General features: G+C 28.0%; 1 protein-coding gene and 1 pseudogene across 1 annotated transcript; both read left to right on the forward strand.

Annotated features, from left to right (window-relative positions):
- The first annotated feature begins 1495 nt into the window (after window positions 1-1495).
- On the forward strand, window positions 1496-9063 carry LOC113785395 (uncharacterized). The gene is made up of 10 exons (XM_027331706.2): window positions 1496-1604; window positions 3549-3786; window positions 4391-4595; window positions 5263-5353; window positions 5611-5756; window positions 6027-6270; window positions 6715-6819; window positions 6916-7098; window positions 7293-7497; window positions 8378-9063. Exons 2-10 carry the CDS (start codon window positions 3567-3569, stop codon window positions 8863-8865), a joined length of 1887 nt encoding a protein of 628 aa, XP_027187507.1. The 5' UTR covers window positions 1496-1604; window positions 3549-3566; the 3' UTR covers window positions 8866-9063.
- A 739-nt stretch (window positions 9064-9802) lies between these two features.
- LOC113785472 (probable polygalacturonase At3g15720) lies at window positions 9803-13623 on the forward strand (annotated as a pseudogene).
- The last annotated feature ends 6819 nt before the right edge of the window (window positions 13624-20442 follow it).

Genomic DNA, 20442 nt, shown 5'->3' on the forward strand with positions numbered 1-20442 from the left:
CTTAAATATAAATTAAATATAAATATATGATTGGTTTTACAAATACGTGTTTTTTTTGTGTAAATTTTTTTATTTGAATTTTATCTTTGTAAATATATTTATTTATTTATTATTATTGTTTTTTTGTTTTAGTCCGTGCAAAATTGATTTTTATTGAAATTGGTCCTTACAATTCATTATATCTCGAATAATTGAGAATTAAAATCAAATATTATATCTATTACAAGAACTCATTCAAATAAAAATTAATTTTATATGAACTAAAACAAAAGAACAATGATAAAAAACTAACAAAAATATATTTACAATAACAAAAATAAAAAAAAAAAACAAAAAAACTTAGGAACACTAAAATCAAAATAACACATAACTATAAAGATGAATCATATATTTAAATCATATAATATCAATATGATAAGTTCAATGAGAATAAATTAGTCTCCAAATATGCACATAGAAAGGAAAAATAGTAACTATTAAATATATAGTAAGCTTTGACTATAAATAAAAGGAAAAATAGTAAATATATAGATAATTGGTAGTTAGCTTATATTTGACTATATTAAGATTTGACTATAAATATATAGATAATTATATGAAGTATTTGACTATATTAAGTTTCCTTGGATTAACAAATATTAAGATTTGACTATAAATAAAAGGAAAAATAGTAATAAATTTATTAAATTACTCTTATTAACTATTAAATATATAGATAATTGGTAGTTAGCTTGTATTTGTTGCTCGTAGTTAATGAAGATCTATAAATCAATTATATGTAATCATTTACTTTAATTTTTCTCATTTGTATCCTTTTTACGTTAATTTGTAATGTTTTTTAACATTAACAATTGTTGTTTTTTATTTAATCCTTTGTGTGTTTTTTTATTATCATAAAATGAAAAGTAAGATATAATGTTTTGATAATATAATATTAATTAAATGATATAGTTAAAAAAAAGTTTTTAATCCAAAGGCTCTTATCTCTTCAACTGACATTAGGGACCTTTTTTCATTAAATAATAAAAAATACTATCAACAACTTAAGAGATGAAAATATGTATTACATGTATGTGCCCTCTGTTTTTTTTATTCTAAATTATTATTTATTAATATCCTACATGATATTGGGTAGCCAAAAATCTTATCCATGTCATCTTCAATTCGATCAAAATCAAATAATTTGAATTTGTAAAAAAAGAGTTAAAGATAGAAGGCTAAAAGTATTAGTTTAGAAATATAATATCAAAATTGCCATATTTAAAAAGTTGAGTGGCCAAAAAGGACATTTTGGGAAAACCATATTTAATTTGGTATTTATTTAAAATTTAAAAAAAAGTAATGTTGGTTGTTGCTTAATTTAATTGAGATAAGGATAAACCATAAACTTGATGCTTTTTTCAAACGGTAACTGTATCGTATAGACTCTTTTTTTTGTCTATTTATATACCAAACTCTTACTACATGACAAATCATCACATTATTACACTTTTGATACTTTTGTCTTGGAAAAGAACACATTTATGTCTCTTTCACCCTTTTTTTGTCTATAACATTGTAGACCACCAAAGTTTATTTTGTAGAAAACTCAAACTAGTAAATAGGTAGGCACCACTCTGTTTCTTGTGTACTTTGCAGATTTCATTTCAATGTTTATTTGTGATGTTAATAATGGATCTCTAAAGTCGATTTTTTGGTACAACCAATTGTTATATCATTATATTAAAAAAGAATAAACTCTTAACGTAAGGGTATTATGGTACGGTTGATTTTTCATTTGTATTGTCAAAATAATATTTTAAAGTCGATTTTATGGTTCAATCAATTTAGACAATAAAATTAAGAAAAATAATTTTAATGTAACTTTTTACTGGCGTTTGAGGATTTAAGTTTTTGTTGTTCATTGGAATGAGTATTGCACTATTGGATCAATGGTTCAGTTTTATAAGATTCTTTTTTTTTTTAATTTCCAAAAAAATTGTTTAGTTGTTTATTTTCATTAATAGCAAGATAACGATTTTTCCAAAAAACTTAATGATATGATAAGGTTGTTCAAATTAATGATTTTTCATTAATGACATGATAATGATTTTTGTTTGAATTGTTGTTAGTCATGATAATGATTGCGTCTTTAATGTGAGTGTCATATATATACAATTAGAACTGTCAAAAGGTCCCTCAACTATTAGGTTTCTTAACTTTTTTTTATTAAACTCTTAATATTAGATCCCTTATAAAAATTACTTTTTTTAAATTTTGGCTCATTATTTCATGGGGTTTACTAGAGGGGGCTCAGGGGGCTTGTAGGCCCCAATATTTTGATAATATTGAGATTTTTTCTTAAAAAAATTTTGAAATTTATTTTTTCGAAAAATATTTATTTTCTCAAAAAATGTTGTGAGAAAAATAAATAGATAATTTTCGAAAAAAACCAATTTTTTTTCTCAAAAAAAATAGTTTCGAAAAAAATCAGAAAAAAAAAAGTTATTATTTTTTTTTTGAAAACGTGGGACTATAGCCTATTAAACCCCCAAAATTTTAGGGGGGCTTACTTTCTGGGGGCCTTTTCAATTATAAAATTTTTTGACCCCTCCAACATGTGGGCATGAGCTAATAATTAGGGGTTTATCAAATTGACAGTTCTATATACAATACTGACTTTAATAATTTAAAGTCGATTTTATGGTTCAATCAATTTAGACAATAAAATTAAAAAAATAATTTTAATGTAACTTTTCACTGGCGTTTGAGGATTTAAGTTTTTGTTGTTCATTGGAATGAGTATTGCACTATTGGATCAATGGTTCAGTTTTATAAGATTCTTTTTTTTTTTTTTTTCCAAAAAAATTGTTTAGTTGTTTATTTTCATTAATAGCAAGATAACGATTTTTCCAAAAAACTTAATGATATGATAAGGTTGTTCAAATTAATGATTTTTCATTAATGACATGATAATGATTTTTGTTTGAATTGTTGTTAGTCATGATAATGATTGCGTCTTTAATGTGAGTGTCATATATATACAATTAGAACTGTCAAAAGGTCCCTCAACTATTAGGTTTCTTAACTTTTTTTTATTAAACTCTTAATATTAGATCCCTTATAAAAATTACTTTTTTTAAATTTTGGCTCATTATTTCATGGGGTTTACTAGAGGGGGCTCAGGGGGCTTGTAGGCCCCAATATTTTGATAATATTGAGATTTTTCTTAAAAAAATTTTGAAATTTATTTTTTTCGAAAAATATTTATTTTCTCAAAAAATTTTGTGAGAAAAATAAATAGATAATTTTCGAAAAAAATCGAATTTCTTTTATCGGTCAAAAAATCGAAAAAAAAAAGTTATTATTATTTTTTTGAAAACGTGGGCCTATAGCCTATTAAACCCCCAAAATTTTAGGGGGGGCTTACTTTCTGAGGGCCTTTTCAATTATAAAATTTTTTGACCACTCCAACATGTGGGTATGAGCTAATAATTAGAGGTTTGTCAAATTGACAGTTCTATATACAATACTGACTTTGAAATTTTTGTTGTGATTTCATTGTGAAGTTGTTTTGAGAGGAAGAAATGGCAAAAGCTACAATATTTTTGGTGGGGTTTTTGATTTTGCATTGTTGGGTAGCTATGGCTGAAGCTGAGTATTTGAAATACAAAGATCCAAAGCAACCATTGAATACTAGAATTAAGGATCTTGTTGGTAGGATGAGTTTGGAAGAGAAAGTTGGTCAGATGGTTCAGATTGATCGTACTGTTGCTTCTGCTGATGTGATGAAAAAGTATTATATTGGTAAGTTTTTTTCTTGTAGTATGTATTTTTAATTTAAATTTTAACAAGATTTTTAAAAATGTTTGGCTAACGCGAATTGAGTTGTGACATCAAAGGTTTTTATATCTCTGCGTTTATGTGAGTGTTATCACAACTGATTCAATGTGCATCAACCACATTTATCTGTAATTTAATGTAATATTAAAGATTTTAATGTGAGTGTTGTCACTATTTTAAACCTTAGTTTTGAATAAAAATTAATAGATATTTCAAATGGATAAATTGTTGTTTTGACTCTCGATATGTGAGGCGAGACTACTCTAACAATAATTCATGAGTTGAAAAAAATTACCTAAATATTTTTTTTTTAGTCAATTTGACTTTTGAATTAATCTATTTAGTCATTGATATTATGTTTCATTTATCAAGTTAATCCTTAAAATTATTAACAAAAAAGATACCTGATGATGTGTTTGTAATTTCAATCTATTCAGTGATCAAAATGGTTGTTCACTATCTATCGAATAATGTGAATTATAAATATATTTTTTTGTTTGTTAATAAAAAATAATAGAAATGAAAAATAGTGTGAATTAGGAAGAAAATTTTTTGTTTGTTTTTATAGGGAGTTTACTAAGTGGTGGTGGAAGTGTTCCTAAGCCACAAGCTAGTGCAAAGGATTGGGTTGATATGGTGAATGAATTTCAAAAGGGTGCTTTATCCACTAGGCTTGGAATTCCAATGATATATGGAATTGATGCTGTTCATGGCCATAACAATGTCTATAAAGCAACTATTTTTCCTCACAATATTGGTCTAGGAGCTACAAGGTAAATGACTAAAATTCTTGTATTCTTTTATGTGTGAATTTTTTTTTTTTTCAATTCTTGAGTATTAATCATTTCTTGTATTCAAAGGTCTTGTCCTGTGTGTTGAAATATTATAGTTTTATTGTCTACAAGAAATGAAAAAAAAAAAATCTTTGCAACCAAAACTTTGTCAAATTGTGCTCTCATTTTTTTTAGGTTGGTAAACTAACCAAATAAACAATTATGATTAATTATTTAATAAATAATTAATTACAAGTGGTTGATACTCATATTATACTGCAAGATCTTAATTACTTTTTAAGATTATGAGCGATGTTTATCAAACTTTTCCTCTATTAAAGTATTCATATTTTAATTGCTTTAGGTAAATGGAACATGACATTTGTGTTTAGACTATTGTTGAAAATTCTCCTTCTTTTAATTTTTTTATTTATAATTTGCCTAGTCTATTATCTCAATGACGTATCAGATGATTTTGAATTTGTTTAAAAAATTACACAAAGATAATTTATATGATATAAATTTGTAATCCAACAGTTAATTTGATACAATACATATCGTGTAAAAAGTTATTGATGAGTGTAACACTACTCAAACATTAGTTTAATGTAATTTGTTTTTGTATGCTTCTTTGTATTGATGATGAGGTTTATTTCTGAACCTATAGAGACCCTCAACTAGTGAAGAAGATTGGTGAGGCAACTGCTCTTGAAGCTAGAGCAACTGGAATTCCATATGTATTTGCGCCTTGCATTGCGGTAATTGAGATAATCACAAATTTATTTCTTGAAGACTCTTCTATTCAGTGTTGTCAAATAGCAGCAATAACGTTATAATGTAGTAGAATTTGAATAAATTGCAATTATTTCGGGATATGTTTTTTGATACAAAGTATTTCGAATAACGCAGCTATAGAGGTATTGTAGCACTGTAGTGGAATTTGAACAAATAGTTATTTTCTGATATATGTGATTGACAACACTTATCCTACCTTATAACATATTTGTTTGTATAGGTTTGTAGAGATCCAAGATGGGGTAGATGTTATGAAAGTTATAGTGAAGATCATACAGTAGTTCAATCTATGACTGAGATTATTCCAGGACTTCAAGGTGACATCCCTTCGAATTCGCCAAAGGGTGTTCCATTTGTTGCCGGAAAGTAAGAATTTATATTGTTGATGTTTTATTTATATCCTTGTTTCCTATCCTTGTTCCATTTTTCCTTACACAATCTTTCAATGTTGGTAAATAGCAGCTATAACGTTATACTATGCTAGATCTGGAACAAAACACTATTGTTCTATGATACGTTACTTGGTCTAAAATGTTGTTAAATAGTGACGATAGTGACATTATAGCACTTTAACGTAACGAAATTTGAACAAACCTCTATTTGGTGTTTAATTTTTGCTGTCATTTGCTTGCACAGCAAGAAAGTTGCAGCTTGTGCTAAGCACTTTGTTGGTGATGGTGGAACAACAAAAGGAATCAACGAGAACAACACAGTTGTAAGCAGACATGAATTGCTCAGCATTCACATGCCAGCTTACTATAACTCAATTATTCAAGGTGTGTCAACCATCATGGTCTCTTACTCAAGCTGGAATGGTGAAAAAATGCATGCTAATCGCGATTTAATCACTGGATTCCTCAAGAACACACTCCGTTTCAGGGTAATAATACTTTACCTTATGCACCTCTGATTTCAAAATTACAAATGATTACATTAAAAAGTTTAATTTCTATGTATTGTCTGTGTAAATCTTTTTTACACATATAACCAATGTTACGTGTATTGCCACATTATTTGATGAGTATGACGAGTCATAGATTTTTAAGTTTGATAAAAGGATTTGTATTCCAATAGGATTTGGATTATACACGACCTCAACCATTAATCTTATATTTAATTTTCAGATTATACAATTACAAAATCTGTTTTAAACTATTTCAGTCGTGAATTTGAGATCAGACAGTTGAGATTGAAAACCGCGTGATGCAATTACTTCACATAATTTGATTGACAATAAAATCTTCTTACACTACATTGGATAGATTTTTTATTATTATCAATCATCAAATATTAGTATATGCTTAAGATTCTATGTTTTTTTTAGGGTTTTGTCATATCAGATTTTCAAGGAATTGACAGGATAACTTCCACTCCTCATGCTAACTACACATACTCAATCCAAACTGCTGTCAATGCTGGTATTGACATGGTAAACTATTTTTTTTTCAAGTCTATTGATTATTGTTATTTGATTTTATATACATAGAATATATGATGTTTGATACTTACCATTGTAATGATGCAGATAATGATTCCATATAACTACACTGAGTTCATAGATGGCATAACCTTCCTAGTGAAGAACAATGCCATACCGATGAGTCGAATCGATGATGCAGTGAAGAGAATTTTGAGAGTCAAGTTTGTTATGGGATTATTTGAGAATCCATTGGCCGATTACAGTCTTGTCGATCAGCTCGGAAGTCAGGTCAGTCAATCAACTCAGAATTAAATATAATTTTAGTCCATATAAATTTATATGGTAATTTGATACTATATTGTCATTATAATTTACTAGCGTGCAAACAAACACAATCTACTTTTCTCGATCACGATATTAGATATACTATTAAAGTGTAGTCCATAATGTTAAACTACTATATTGGCATCATGATTTGACAGGAGCATAGAGAATTGGCAAGAGAAGCTGTGAGGAAATCATTGGTTCTATTGAAGAATGGTGAAAATGCTGATAAGCCATTGCTTCCTCTTCCTAAAAAGGCTTCAAAAATTCTTGTTGCTGGAAGCCATGCTGATAATCTAGGTTATCAATGTGGTGGATGGACTATTGAATGGCAAGGACTTAGTGGCAACCACATTACTAGTGGTATATAGTAAATTCCTTCTCTACTTTTTTTTACTTATATTTATTTTTAAGAGTCTAGCAGCAAAACTCATATACATTAAATACTGAGAAGATGGTCATTGAATTCAAATTCACACCCCAACACATCAAATGTCTCTATAGTTTTCTACTATCTTAACTGCACTTATGAGACTGTTAATTTTTTTTATTGTTTGACACTATCAAGTATAAAAAAATATCAAGAAAAATTGCACTCGTCTCGTTAAAATATGTTTAAACACAATCCCTCTATTTTGTAAAATACTTTAATTACATACGCCTCCCATTTAATAGAGGGTGTGTGTGCAATTTTTTCAACAAATACAAAGGATGATTAGTGTTCAATTAAAAACCAAAATGGCTTAGCACCAATGCTCTATATTAAAGGTATGTTTGGTGTCTGAAATATTTCGGTGTTGGACACTAACACGACACCAACAGATATGGTTACATTATGTTAGAACAACAAGCCTGACTCAAAAGAATAAAGATATAGAAGTGCACAATAAAAGAACACATAATATTTGATCAAGGAATTCGGCCAATTATGCCTACGTCTTTGACTGCAAAGTTGGTGCAATATCTTTCTATTATAAATTAAGATTAAGGTTCATAGTGTACAACTTGTATTTAAATATTATGGTCCAGATTAAAAATCGTTATCGCTCAAACGAGTTGTCCACTTATCACTAACTATGAGTCATATCTAATGCATTCAATCCCTTTCATTTTCACAAATTATTACTCGTGCCTCTATATCTGTTAGAGTCGTGTTTGATGTATGTGTTTGTGCTCACATTAGGAAGGTGAATGCAATTTTTCCAAAAATATAATGCTAACATTGCTCAACTGATATTCACAGGTACAACAATTCTCAGTGCTATAAAAAATACAGTTGACAAAGACACCGACATAATCTACAAGGAGTATCCAGATCTAGACTATGTAAAGTCAAACAACTTTTCATATGCAATAGTGGTAGTAGGAGAGAAACCATATGCTGAAACAAGTGGTGACAGCTTAAACCTAACAATTTCAAGTCATGGATATGACACAATAAACAATGTATGTGCTGGAGTGAAATGTGTTGTTGTGTTAATAACTGGTAGACCTGTTGTGATTCAACCATATCTTGACAAAATTGAAGGACTAGTTGCTGCTTGGCTTCCTGGAAGTGAAGGTCACGGTGTTACTGATGTTTTGTTTGGTGATTATGGATTTAGTGGTAAGCTTTCAAGAACATGGTTTAAGAGTGTTGATCAATTACCAATGAATGTTGGTGATTCTCATTATGATCCTTTGTTTCCATTTGGGTTTGGTCTTACAACTCAACCTTATAAGGCTACTTAGGAATTATATTAGATTTTGGTTAATCATTTACCAAATTTGTGTTCTTGGGCTAGGTTTTTGTATTATCTATTATTGTTTTATTTGCCATTTTGTGTTTCTATTTTACATGTTTGACATTACATTGGTGTTGTCATGTATATGTAGCTTGGAATTGTTGAACAATTTTGAGCTTCAATTATTAAAAACATTGAGTTATAATTAAATCTATATATGCCAGATTACCCATGTCCATATGTTAATGTCAGGTTCTGTGTTTGACAAATGTCTATATCCAACACGACACTGACACATATGATTACATTCAACCACTTTCATTTTTTAAATATCAGCGTCATTTTTTAAATTATCGTCAATTCATGCTCGGTTTTCATATCTATAGTAGTGCGTGTAATGCTGCAATTATTCGTGCTCGGTTTCCGTATCTATATCCATTTTTTTCCTTTACAATTAGTTGCTTGGCTCAATGACAGAATATTGCTATTGAGAATGAAATCGAAATGGATGAAACATGAAATTCAGCACAAATGTACCATTTGTTTATTCACATAAAACCATTCATCTAGTTCGGATTTATTATTATACAATGTATGGAAGCAAATAAAGCATATCCTGAAAAACTACTCAAATAAAGCATATCCTGGAAGCAAATAAAGCAAATAAAGCTTATCTTGTAAATTTTTGGAAAAACTGAACTTCGAAAGTTTTATGTTCATGAAAACTTTCGAAATTTAGAAAGTTAATATTTCGAAAATTTCAAAGGTTCGAAATTTATCTTACTTTTGGATTTCAAAAGTTTCAAAGGTTCGAATGTTTGCAAATGTAATTCAGACAATTCAAACTTTGGAATAAAATGGATGAAAAAAAAAAAAAAAAAAAAGAGAATTTTTTTGGGGGTTTTACTAATAATATTAGTGGCAATTTGGAATTTTCCTTGATGATGAGGGGGTGGGAGGTACAAGTGGGGGGTGCACGGTACAAAACCCTTAAGGTAAATGTTCATCTCCCTCTGATTTTGTATATCACTTTCAAATACAGTGTAGGATTTGGTAGTTTACCAGAAATCATGATTCGGTAAAAGTCAAAAAAAATTGGAGGGTTGCATCAACCTTCAATTGTGATTAATATATAAATCTCACACTATAAAAGGATTAAAATAGGACCATGCTAACATTAAATAAAATGCACAATTTATATATTAAGGATTTCATCAATAGTACACAATTTCGAATACAAAATTTATATCTTTAGTATACTAACATGTATCCTAAAAACAAATGTTAACATTTTCCTTAAAAAAATTGTAATTCAAAGTAAGTTTTACAAAACGAACTCAGTGCATTTAAACAAATTACTGCAATTTAAAGTTGTTTGAATTGAAATTACTAAAAATGAGTATGCAAATATAAAAATAAAGGGTTTAATTCTTAGTCTCTATCAAATAAAGGTCAAAGCAAGTGAGGCTAGAAGTTTATGTTTCAAAAATTTTAAGCCTCTAAATTAAACCTCAAAATAATGTACGTTATACTATCAATTTCATTTATCGATAATTCAATGGTGTTGCGAGGAATATCAATAGCAAGATCTCTAAATACATTATCCAACCCTCAAAATAAAATATCAATATTTCGTTTTTAGTTATTGTAACAAAACAAAAAAAATACAAATTTTACTCATATAAAATTATCATGTAAATAATTTTAATGTGATATTCATTAATTATAATTTTATTGTGAAATCGAAAGTTAAACTAAATGGCAACTTGTAAAAGGCTTTTGTGGATACATCGAAAGATACATGTAGTGCAATTCATGACAGCCCAACACTTCTCATACCCAAAGGAAAAACATTCATCTTGCAACCTCTATGGTTTCAAGGTCCTTGCAACTCATCTGCAACAGTTTATGTAAAGGTAAATTACAATCTATTTATTATATAATGAATTTTTTCTCTAATGTGTGACGAAATTTCAAACCTCTATTAAAATGTTTTTGGACAATATAAAATGTTAAATTGGATTAGTTATTTATTTATTTTTACAAAAGGAGATTTAATTTTTCGACAGAAATATTAACTATTTTAAAAATTAATCAACGAGATTATGATAAAATATACGTACTAAATAATAAAATTGAAGTAACAATCATTAAGTTTTTATAGACAATTATAATATAATTTTAGACTTTTTAAAAAAAAATTACAGATTTTAGTTAAGAGGAATTAAATTATTATCTAATCATTTTTCTTTCCTACATATATTATTCATTTTAAATTTTACAGAATCTCATTACATGATTTTAATTTATCTTTACAAAATTCCAATTAGAAAAAACCCTATGTAATTATCTTTTTTTTTTTTTAATCTTAATCCTCTCATTATCAAAGACCTTAATAACTCGACTAGAAGTTAAGTAAAGTTTAATCAATAACTATTTGAGTTAGAATTTTAAGTCGATATCTTTCAATAATTTATCTTTAATTAAAATTTCTTAATCACTTGAATCCAACTTCCTTTCTTAATTCCTTGCCACATTTTTGTTGTTGCAAAAGGTTAATTTACCATATAGTTGATTGTATCTATATAGTTTTATTCTCTTAGCAATCATTATATATACAATCAAAAAATAAAAAATGGATCAAGATTATACTTTTGTTTTTGTTAGCTTTTTCTCCCATCCTTTTATATTTTCAAAAGTTTTCAGAATACTTTTTTAGATTGGTCAATCTTAAGATATTTTTTCTTTGTCAAGATACATATCTGAATTAATCAATCAAAAAACATTGAAAGTGAGAGAAAAACTCTTTATTTCTTATGCAACTTATTTTATTTTATATGCATTATTGGAGTTGGCAGCTTGAGGGAACAATCAAAGCCCCAAACAAGATTGAGGCATGGAAATGGCCCAATAACAATGAGAAAGAAACATGGATCCGTTTCTCAGAGGTGGGATTGCTATTCCAATGCCAACTGTGACAGACCAACTGTGAGTTATAAAACACTAAATAAATCAAAGTCTATAAATAAATGACAAATGAAAATTACTTAATTTTAAAAAGTGAACAATATGATAATTTTATAATTAAATTGAAAAACTTAATTGAACTGAAAACACCCTTAATGTTTTAATTTAGAGATTGAGATTGAAATCTTATATGTGCAGGCTCTACATTTTCATGCTTGTGAAAATCTAATTCTTAGAGGACTGACTCACATCAATAGTCCAAGAAATCATATAAGTTTAAATGAATGTCATGGATCACATATATCTAAATTGCATATTATTGCCCCAAATGAAATCCCAAACACTGATGGTATTGACATTGCAGAATCATCTAATGTCATCATTGAGAATTCAAAAATGGAAACAGGTAATTCACAAACTGTTTCTTATGAAAATTGAAATCAAGTTGCTACACTCACATTTGTTCTTTAAAAAATTAGTTTTCGTAAAATAAGCATATTATTAAAGAAGTTAGAAATAGTATTAAAATTATTAATGATTATTTTTTTTAATTTTATTGCTTATATTTTTTTTTATAGAAAAATGTTAATTTGACCAATGTCTATATTTTTTTACCATTATTAGACTAAACCCTTGGAATTTTTATTTTTGTTTAGTTATTGATTGAAAAATATAAATTAACTATGAATATTTTGTTTAAGAAATAATTAATTCAATTGTAAATTTGAAGGAATGTATATTTAAGGAGGGAGATAATAATAATTTTTCCTTTATTTAGGCTAAAGATGAATTTTTTTAATGTCCGAAAAGCATTTTCTTTTTAAATCTTACAATTATAAAGTAATTGGGCCTTGATAGACTTTTCTAAAAACTATAGTAATGGGTCTTTCATTGACCCATCATTATTTATACATTTTGATTCAAAAACTAAACTAACATTTTTGTTTAAATTTTACTGAATTAAGGTGATGATTGCATTGCCATTACTCACGGTTCTAGTTCCATAAACATCATTGGAATTTTTTGTGGACCTGGTCATGGCATCAGGTTAGTCCAAGTTATTTTTTCTGCTTTCAACATAAATTTAAGTGTGTTTAGATCAATAATTAAATTGTTTGGGATGCATTGTAGTGTGGGGAGCCTAGGAAGAAATGGAGCAGATGAATCCGTGGAAAATATATATGTGCGAAATTGCACCTTTAACGGAACGACAAATGGAGCTAGAATTAAGACATGGATGGTAAGCTATAATTTGAATAATTTAATTAAAAGAATAAATATTTAGGGACAAATGTGCGTCCAATGAATTTTTTGACCAATATTAGTCACTAATTAAATGGAAATAAATAATATAATTATTAAAAATATATAAATTCAATTAATTAGTATTGGATATGTGATTTATTCCTATCACTCAAATTGTGACTATAACACACTTAGATATTTTGTGTATTTTTTAAATCAGGGAAGACATGGATATGCAAGAAAAGTAACATTTGAGGATATTACAGTTATTGAAGCCTATAATCCTGTGATTATTGATCAAGAATACAATCCATATGATAGTGTACATGCAGTGAAAGTGAGTGATGTAACTTTTCGCAACATAAGGGGAACATCTATTTCTAAGCATGCAATCCAATTAAATTGTGATGAAGCCATAAGTTGCACTAACATTATACTAGAAGGGATTAACATAACTTCTTCTATTGGAGAGGAAGTTCATGCATCGTGTAAAAATGCAAAGGGAATGTGCACTTCATGTATTCCATATGTTCCATGTCTTTCTCAAGAGTGATAAACTTTTAGGATTTGAATTCCTTGATGTCACAACTACATACATGCATACAATTAACATTAGAGACTATCTGATCTTAATCAAATAATAAAAAAATAAAGTAAATTTTTAAAATTTTAAAGTTTATTTTCAAATTATATGATTTTTATTGGACCGTCTTTGATGTGTTGACTGCACAATTGCGTGCAGTTGTGGCTATTCAAGATTTAAATTCAAAGTTTTTTTTTGGTAATTTGTGTCTATGTTTGTCTCAACATCTAATTTAGGCTTTTATATGTTTTATTTTTAAAGTGTTTCTTCTCTCACCTCCACTATTCTCAAATATATAAAAATATACGTATAAATTGACTAATTCAGACGTTTAAAATATATCTGAGAATATTTGAGTTGAGAGAGAAAAGAAGGTTCACTACAAGAAAAAAACTATTTGGTGGCCAACTTTATAAATATTTTGTGGCCGAATAAAACCCTCACAAATTAGTGACCGAAAAAGCCTTCACAAATACAACATTGTGATTTTGTGAGGGCTTAGGCAGCCACAAAATCCAGTTAAATGTTTAAAAATTTGTGAGGGTTTTTTCAGCCACAAAATATAAATTTTGTGAGGGGAAATGCCTCCACAAAAGACTGAAGTGACATGTCCATTTGTGGCTGCATAGGCCGCCACAAAAGCAACTGAACGTTACTAATTATATTTTTAATATTTTTTAAATTTAAACAAACAACAGACTAAATGTACTTGGAAAAGAGAGCATGATGCCGCAGTTTTGGCTTCATTTGACCATCGCTTTTCAAAGCGTCTCTCATCTATGTTGGCTTACGCACGTAATAACGGCGAGGAAAAAAGGCATAATTGGATTGGTGAAAATGTTTGGACTGCTTTGTAGAGGAAATGGAACACAGATGCTTAGCAACAGAAGAGAGAAAAAGCAAAGATTAATAGAGCATCTGAGAGGGGTACCAGTACTCATAAGGGAGGTTCCATGTCTGCTGGAGAAATTAAATATTATATGGTAATTAATTATTATTTATAATATATATTTATTAATTTACATTCAATTAATCATCACATTTCACAACTTATAAACTTGACATTAATTTAATATTTTAGGAAAAGCAACTTGGAAGGGAGGTCACTCAGGCTGAGATACATCGCTATCTTCATGTTAATCCTGAAACAAATGAGTATACTAATGAATTATCAAAAATGATTCAGGTAATTATTATATATTAATTATTATATATTAATTAGACCTATAAATTATTATATATTAATTATTAACTATTTTATTTTTTTATTTTTAATATAGGAACAACTTCAACAAATCATGAAAGAATGGGATGATTATCAATCTACTCTTCCCCCTGCTCAGCGAGCTGGTCCAGTGCAGCGGAAACAATATGAGACCGCAAGTTTTATGCATATCAGTGGTGGCAAGTACAAAGGGCGTGTGCTAGGTGCTGGTAGTTTATTATCAACCTTTGTGAAAGGTCCAACCGGCTATATTCAGACTGAGACGTCTTCTTCTTATGCTAGTACGGATCGATCTCATCATCCGTCGATAGATAATATTGACCAGTTAAAGAAGCAATGGGCAAGTGAGCAAGAAGAAAAGACACAACAGCTGATACAAGCCGCAATTGATAAATTGAATGAGGAGTGGAAACAAAAGTTTCAAGAGCAGCAGCAGCAGTTTCAGCAGCAACAACAACAATTTCAACAACAACAATTTTCATTTCCTCCTGTGTTTCGTCAGCAGTTCCCGCCTCGGCCTCAATACTTGCCTCAACAACCACTATTCCAGCAGCAACAAAATTACTCTCAATACTCCCAGCAGCAGCAACCGCCTCCAAATTTCCAACAGCAACACCAGGATCCTCCGAACTCTGCCTTCCAGCAAGTACAGCAGCAGCCGCCAATGTTTCAACAACAACAATATTTTCATAATTATCCGTATGTTCCGTCCTCTTCACATCAAATTCCTCAACCTCAACCAGATCATCAAACTGCATATCGACCAACTATGCCAACAGCTGGGTTGATCAGACCAGATTTAAATCAACCTCAACCAGCTAGGGCTCCTCCTTCGACTAGTGGTGGTGCCATTGAAGATGAAATTCAATTTCAAACCATGATGTCTCCTCCAACACAAATTAATAATACTTTTGAGGGACTTCTTTCGTCGGGTAACATTGCAGGAAATAATGGTGGGAGTGGAGCTGATCAGAGGAATTATTATGAGGATTGATGTCATTTGAATAATTTCATAATTTTTTTTTGGGTTGTATGAACACATATTAATTATGTTGTCTTAGTTAATTATTGTTAGTTTAATTTTGGGTTTGTAAGACATTATTTATAAATTTTGGGTTTGTAAGACATTATTTGTTAATTTTGGAATGCATGTTTTATTTGATTTTGTGGTAATTACTTTAATTATTATTAATATTATATTTTTATATATAATATTTATTTTAATTTTAATATTTAATTTTTTATTTAAATTAATTTAATTTTAATTTTGTTTTATTTGTAATTTAAATTAATCTTTAACTATAATTATAATTTAAATATTTCATTTTACATTTAGTTTAAATATTTAATTATATTCAGATTAGTTTATTATATATTAAATTTAATTTATAATGATATTATATTTTAAATTTAATTTAAATTTTAATTTAATTATAATTTAAATTTAAATTTTAAATTTATATTTATATTAATTTATTATATATAATATTATAATACAGTATTAATGTTGAATTTAAAAAATTAATTTTTTAATATACATAATATTTTGTGGCGGCATAAGCCATCACAAAATATTTATTTTTTAATCTGGATGGTACTTTGTGGCGGCCTAAATCCTCACATAGGAGGGATTTTGTGGCGGCCTGGGCCCTCACAAAGGCTGAATTTTTTAAAATTAGTCTGTCCTTTGTGGCGGCCTGTGCCCTCATAAAGGTAGGTTTTTGTGGCTGCAAAGGCCCTCACAAAGGCAGCCTTTTGTGACTGAAAAGACCCTCACAAATGTCAACGTGTTTTACAAACTTTGTGGATGCAAAAGCTCTCACAAAAGTTTGGGACCAGCTTATTTGTGGCTGCTATTTGCCCTTTGTGAGGGCTTTTGGCCCTCACAAATTCCTTCTTTTCTTGTAGTAGTTTGTTATTTTTATACCTTAACTCACACTATATGGTATGACCCACATAAATTGTGCTAAATCTTAAATTAATTTTACTCACTATATTTATAATTATATTATTATAATTGAGAGTTTAGATATCAAATTTTTTTTATTTGTAATTATTATTAGGCTTATTTGTAATTTTGATCCTCCTATTTTAGCTGAATCACGAAAATAGTCCATCCATTTTATTTGTTCCGAGTTTTGATCTCCAAAACTTATTGAAATGTTACTTTTATAATTATGTGTCAAAAAAAAAGATTACGTGGAAGATTTCATATGGATTAGTTACATTTTCTTATTATTCCAAATTTATAAAACACTCTTCTTCTGGTGAAGAAAAAACATGAATCGTGAAGCGATGAAGAACATGATGGAATGGGATTAGGGTTGGACTCGCATTTGACTTCTCAAACTAATGTATGTTTTTTATGAAGTCATGTTCTTTAGCTCTCAAGGTATTAGGGATTAGAATGGTATTTTCTACATCATCTTTTTTTGACACATCATTAAAAAATGACATTTCAATCAAGTTTTGGATTAATATTATGTTTGAGAGACCAAAACTGAAGACAAATAAAATAGAGGAACTATTTTTGTGATTCAGTTAAAATAGGAAGACTAAAATTACAATCAAACCTTATTATTATTATTGTTGTTGTTTTTTTCTCATGATTTCGTATCGTTGGATGATAGTTTAAGCTCTAGACAAATGTTATCTATTTTTTTTTTAAATTTCATTTTTTATTTATTTTTCATGTAAAAGTAAAAATACATAAACATAAAAGGAGAAAAACAAATAGTAATTTTTTTTGTCAAAAAAGTTGTAATTTGTTTTATTGCAATGAAATTTTTTGACGTGTAAACAAGTAACAAGAAATAGGATTCTGAATTGTGGTCATTTTTCAAGTCAGACTTTAAACTTGTTAAATTTAAGAATGTTGTGGTAAGACAAACTCTCAATTTAAATTTTGATGAAAATAGACAAAGGTTAATTAAGAACGTAAATTATAGCTCTAAATGTTATGTTAATTTAACTTGTGCTTTTAAGTGAATTAATTCCAAGATATGAATTAAGCAAGATAAAGAAATCAGATAAAAATTGTATTCATAAAGAAAGGAGAACATTCTGGACAAAATATGTGAAAATGGAGAATGTTCTCCAAGATCAAAACTGATCATCACAACCTCAAGATCAATCAATCTCTATTGGTTAAAAGAAGTTTCTGCCTCTGAATTTCATACTAATGTTATCAGTACATGACAAGGATCAAATAGGATCCATTCTAATCAAAGAAAGCATTCGAATCACAAAGAGAAAAGGTTGTGAATCAAGTAAGTTAAAACAAGTATGAACCTTATCCAGCTTATTTGTCAAGAGAGTTAAACAATCTTGAATTGTACAAAATATTCAAATTAATGAGGAAGTCATCCAGAATGATTAAGACTGAACCTCCAGATTGATCATCAATCTCCAGTAAGTTCAAAGACTGAAACTCCAGATTGATAATCAATCTCCATAATTCAGCAGAAGTTCATCATCATTCTCCAAGCTGTTTTGACAAAATCAAATCTCCAGAAGCAATATCATCAACAAATATATATGAGCTATAAAGGATCATCAAATACAAGAGAAATCTGATCAAGAACGAAGAAAAACAGTCATTCAAACATATTTCACAAACTGTTCAAAGGCTGAAATATTTTTATTCGTATATATTGATTTTGGTCAAAACTGACAGAGCACTACCAACAACTCTTTTGACCATTATTAATTGATCTAAAACGCCTATAAAAGAAAGGTCAATGCTCAGGGAAATTGCAGAAGTTCAAGTAATAACAAGTCTCATAAAAAATCATTCACATCCACATACTTGAAATTCTCACTTTCTCAAGAATCGAATCTCAAACAAGAGTTGAGACATCTCAGATTCTATCAAAACAATCTCATCATTATTATAAAACTCAAACTATAAGAGTTTATTATAGTTTGGATAGATTGTAAGAAATCCTATCAATGTTGATGGTGACCTGATTAAATCTCTTTCTAGGTAAAAATAAATTAAGTTTATAACAGATCAAGGTTGATCTGACCTAAGTGATGTAAAACCAAGAAGGTTTTTTTATTTTGAACACTTAGTGGAAAATCTCACAGTTGTGATGACTGGACGTAGCCCAAGTTGGGTGAGTTAGTATACATCCGTGTGTGGTATTATTTATCTTATCTTCTAATTTATTAAGCCTGATAAACTATTTGAGTTAAAAGCATAAATTGAATTTCTGATTTTAAGCTAACCAAAAACGTTATTTGTTTTCTGTTTTTTTAACCAATAACATTCTTGAGTTAAATCTTTAAGTTTTTCAGGAATTTTTAAATAGGAACATTTACAATTTAAACTCGCATTTCTTGTAAATCGACATTGCTACTTCACGTTGTTCTAAAAATATTGAAAAATGCTTGTACTCAAGATGTTATTCGAAATGAAATTTTGTAGACTTAAATATATGATTGGTCCTACAAATACGCGCTTTTTTGTTTTAATTTTTTGTAAGTTTTTTAGTTTGATTTTTATCCTTGTAAATATTTTTGTTTTGTTTTTTTTATCATTGTTCTTTTGTTTTAGTTTATGTAAAATTAATTTTTATTGAAATTGGTCCATGTAATTCATTATATCTCGAATAATTGAGAGTTAAAATCAAATATTATATATATTACAAGAACTCATTTCAAGAAAAACTAATTTTATATGGATTAAAATAAAAATATAATGACCAAAAACTAACAAAAGTATATTTACGATGACAAAAATCAAATAAAAAAACTTACAAATCAATCATATATTTAAATTATATAATATCAATATAATAACTTCAAGGAGTAAAAATTAGTCTCCAAATATGCACAAAGAAAATATAGAGTGAATCTTTTTCTTGTTCTTTTCATAATGAAAGTTTAAGGGAATTAAGTTGCTAATACTCACTATATATGGTGAAAACGTAAAAAGAGTTATTTTAACAAAATTGAAAAATCAAGATTTTAAAAAAACTTCGTAGAAATATTTTGATATACTGCCTATCCTTATATGATATGAGTCATATCCCTTATCTATTAGAATAACTTTGTTGGTAAAAGCAGAATAAATGAATATAAATTCATTTATATATAGGCTCAAATCATTCCTCATTAATTCATCTTCCTTAGATTGAATCTGACCTAACTGTATTTATAGTTCGTTCTCATAAGGAGTTTTTTTTTTTTTTTAACAGATATTAAGATTTGATTATAAATAAATAAAAAATATTAACAATTGTATTAAATTATCTTTATTAATTATTAAATATATTGTTAATTGGTAGTTAGGTTGTATTTGTTATTAGTAATTAGTGAAGACCTATAAATCAGTTAGATATAATCGTTTACTTTAATTTTTCTCACTTATATCATTTTTATTTTTATTTGTCATGTTTCTTCACATTAACAATTGGTTTATTTATTTATTTATTATTTCTATCTAATTGTGTATTTTTTTATCATCATAAAATTAAAAATAAGATATAATATTTTGAGAATATAATATTAATTAGATGATATAATTAAAAGAAAATAATTAATCTCACATTCAAAACAGA

The sequence above is a fragment of the Cicer arietinum genome, chromosome 2 (assembly GCF_000331145.2).
Source record: "Cicer arietinum cultivar CDC Frontier isolate Library 1 chromosome 2, Cicar.CDCFrontier_v2.0, whole genome shotgun sequence".
In the NCBI taxonomy this organism is placed as follows: domain Eukaryota; kingdom Viridiplantae; phylum Streptophyta; class Magnoliopsida; order Fabales; family Fabaceae; genus Cicer; species Cicer arietinum.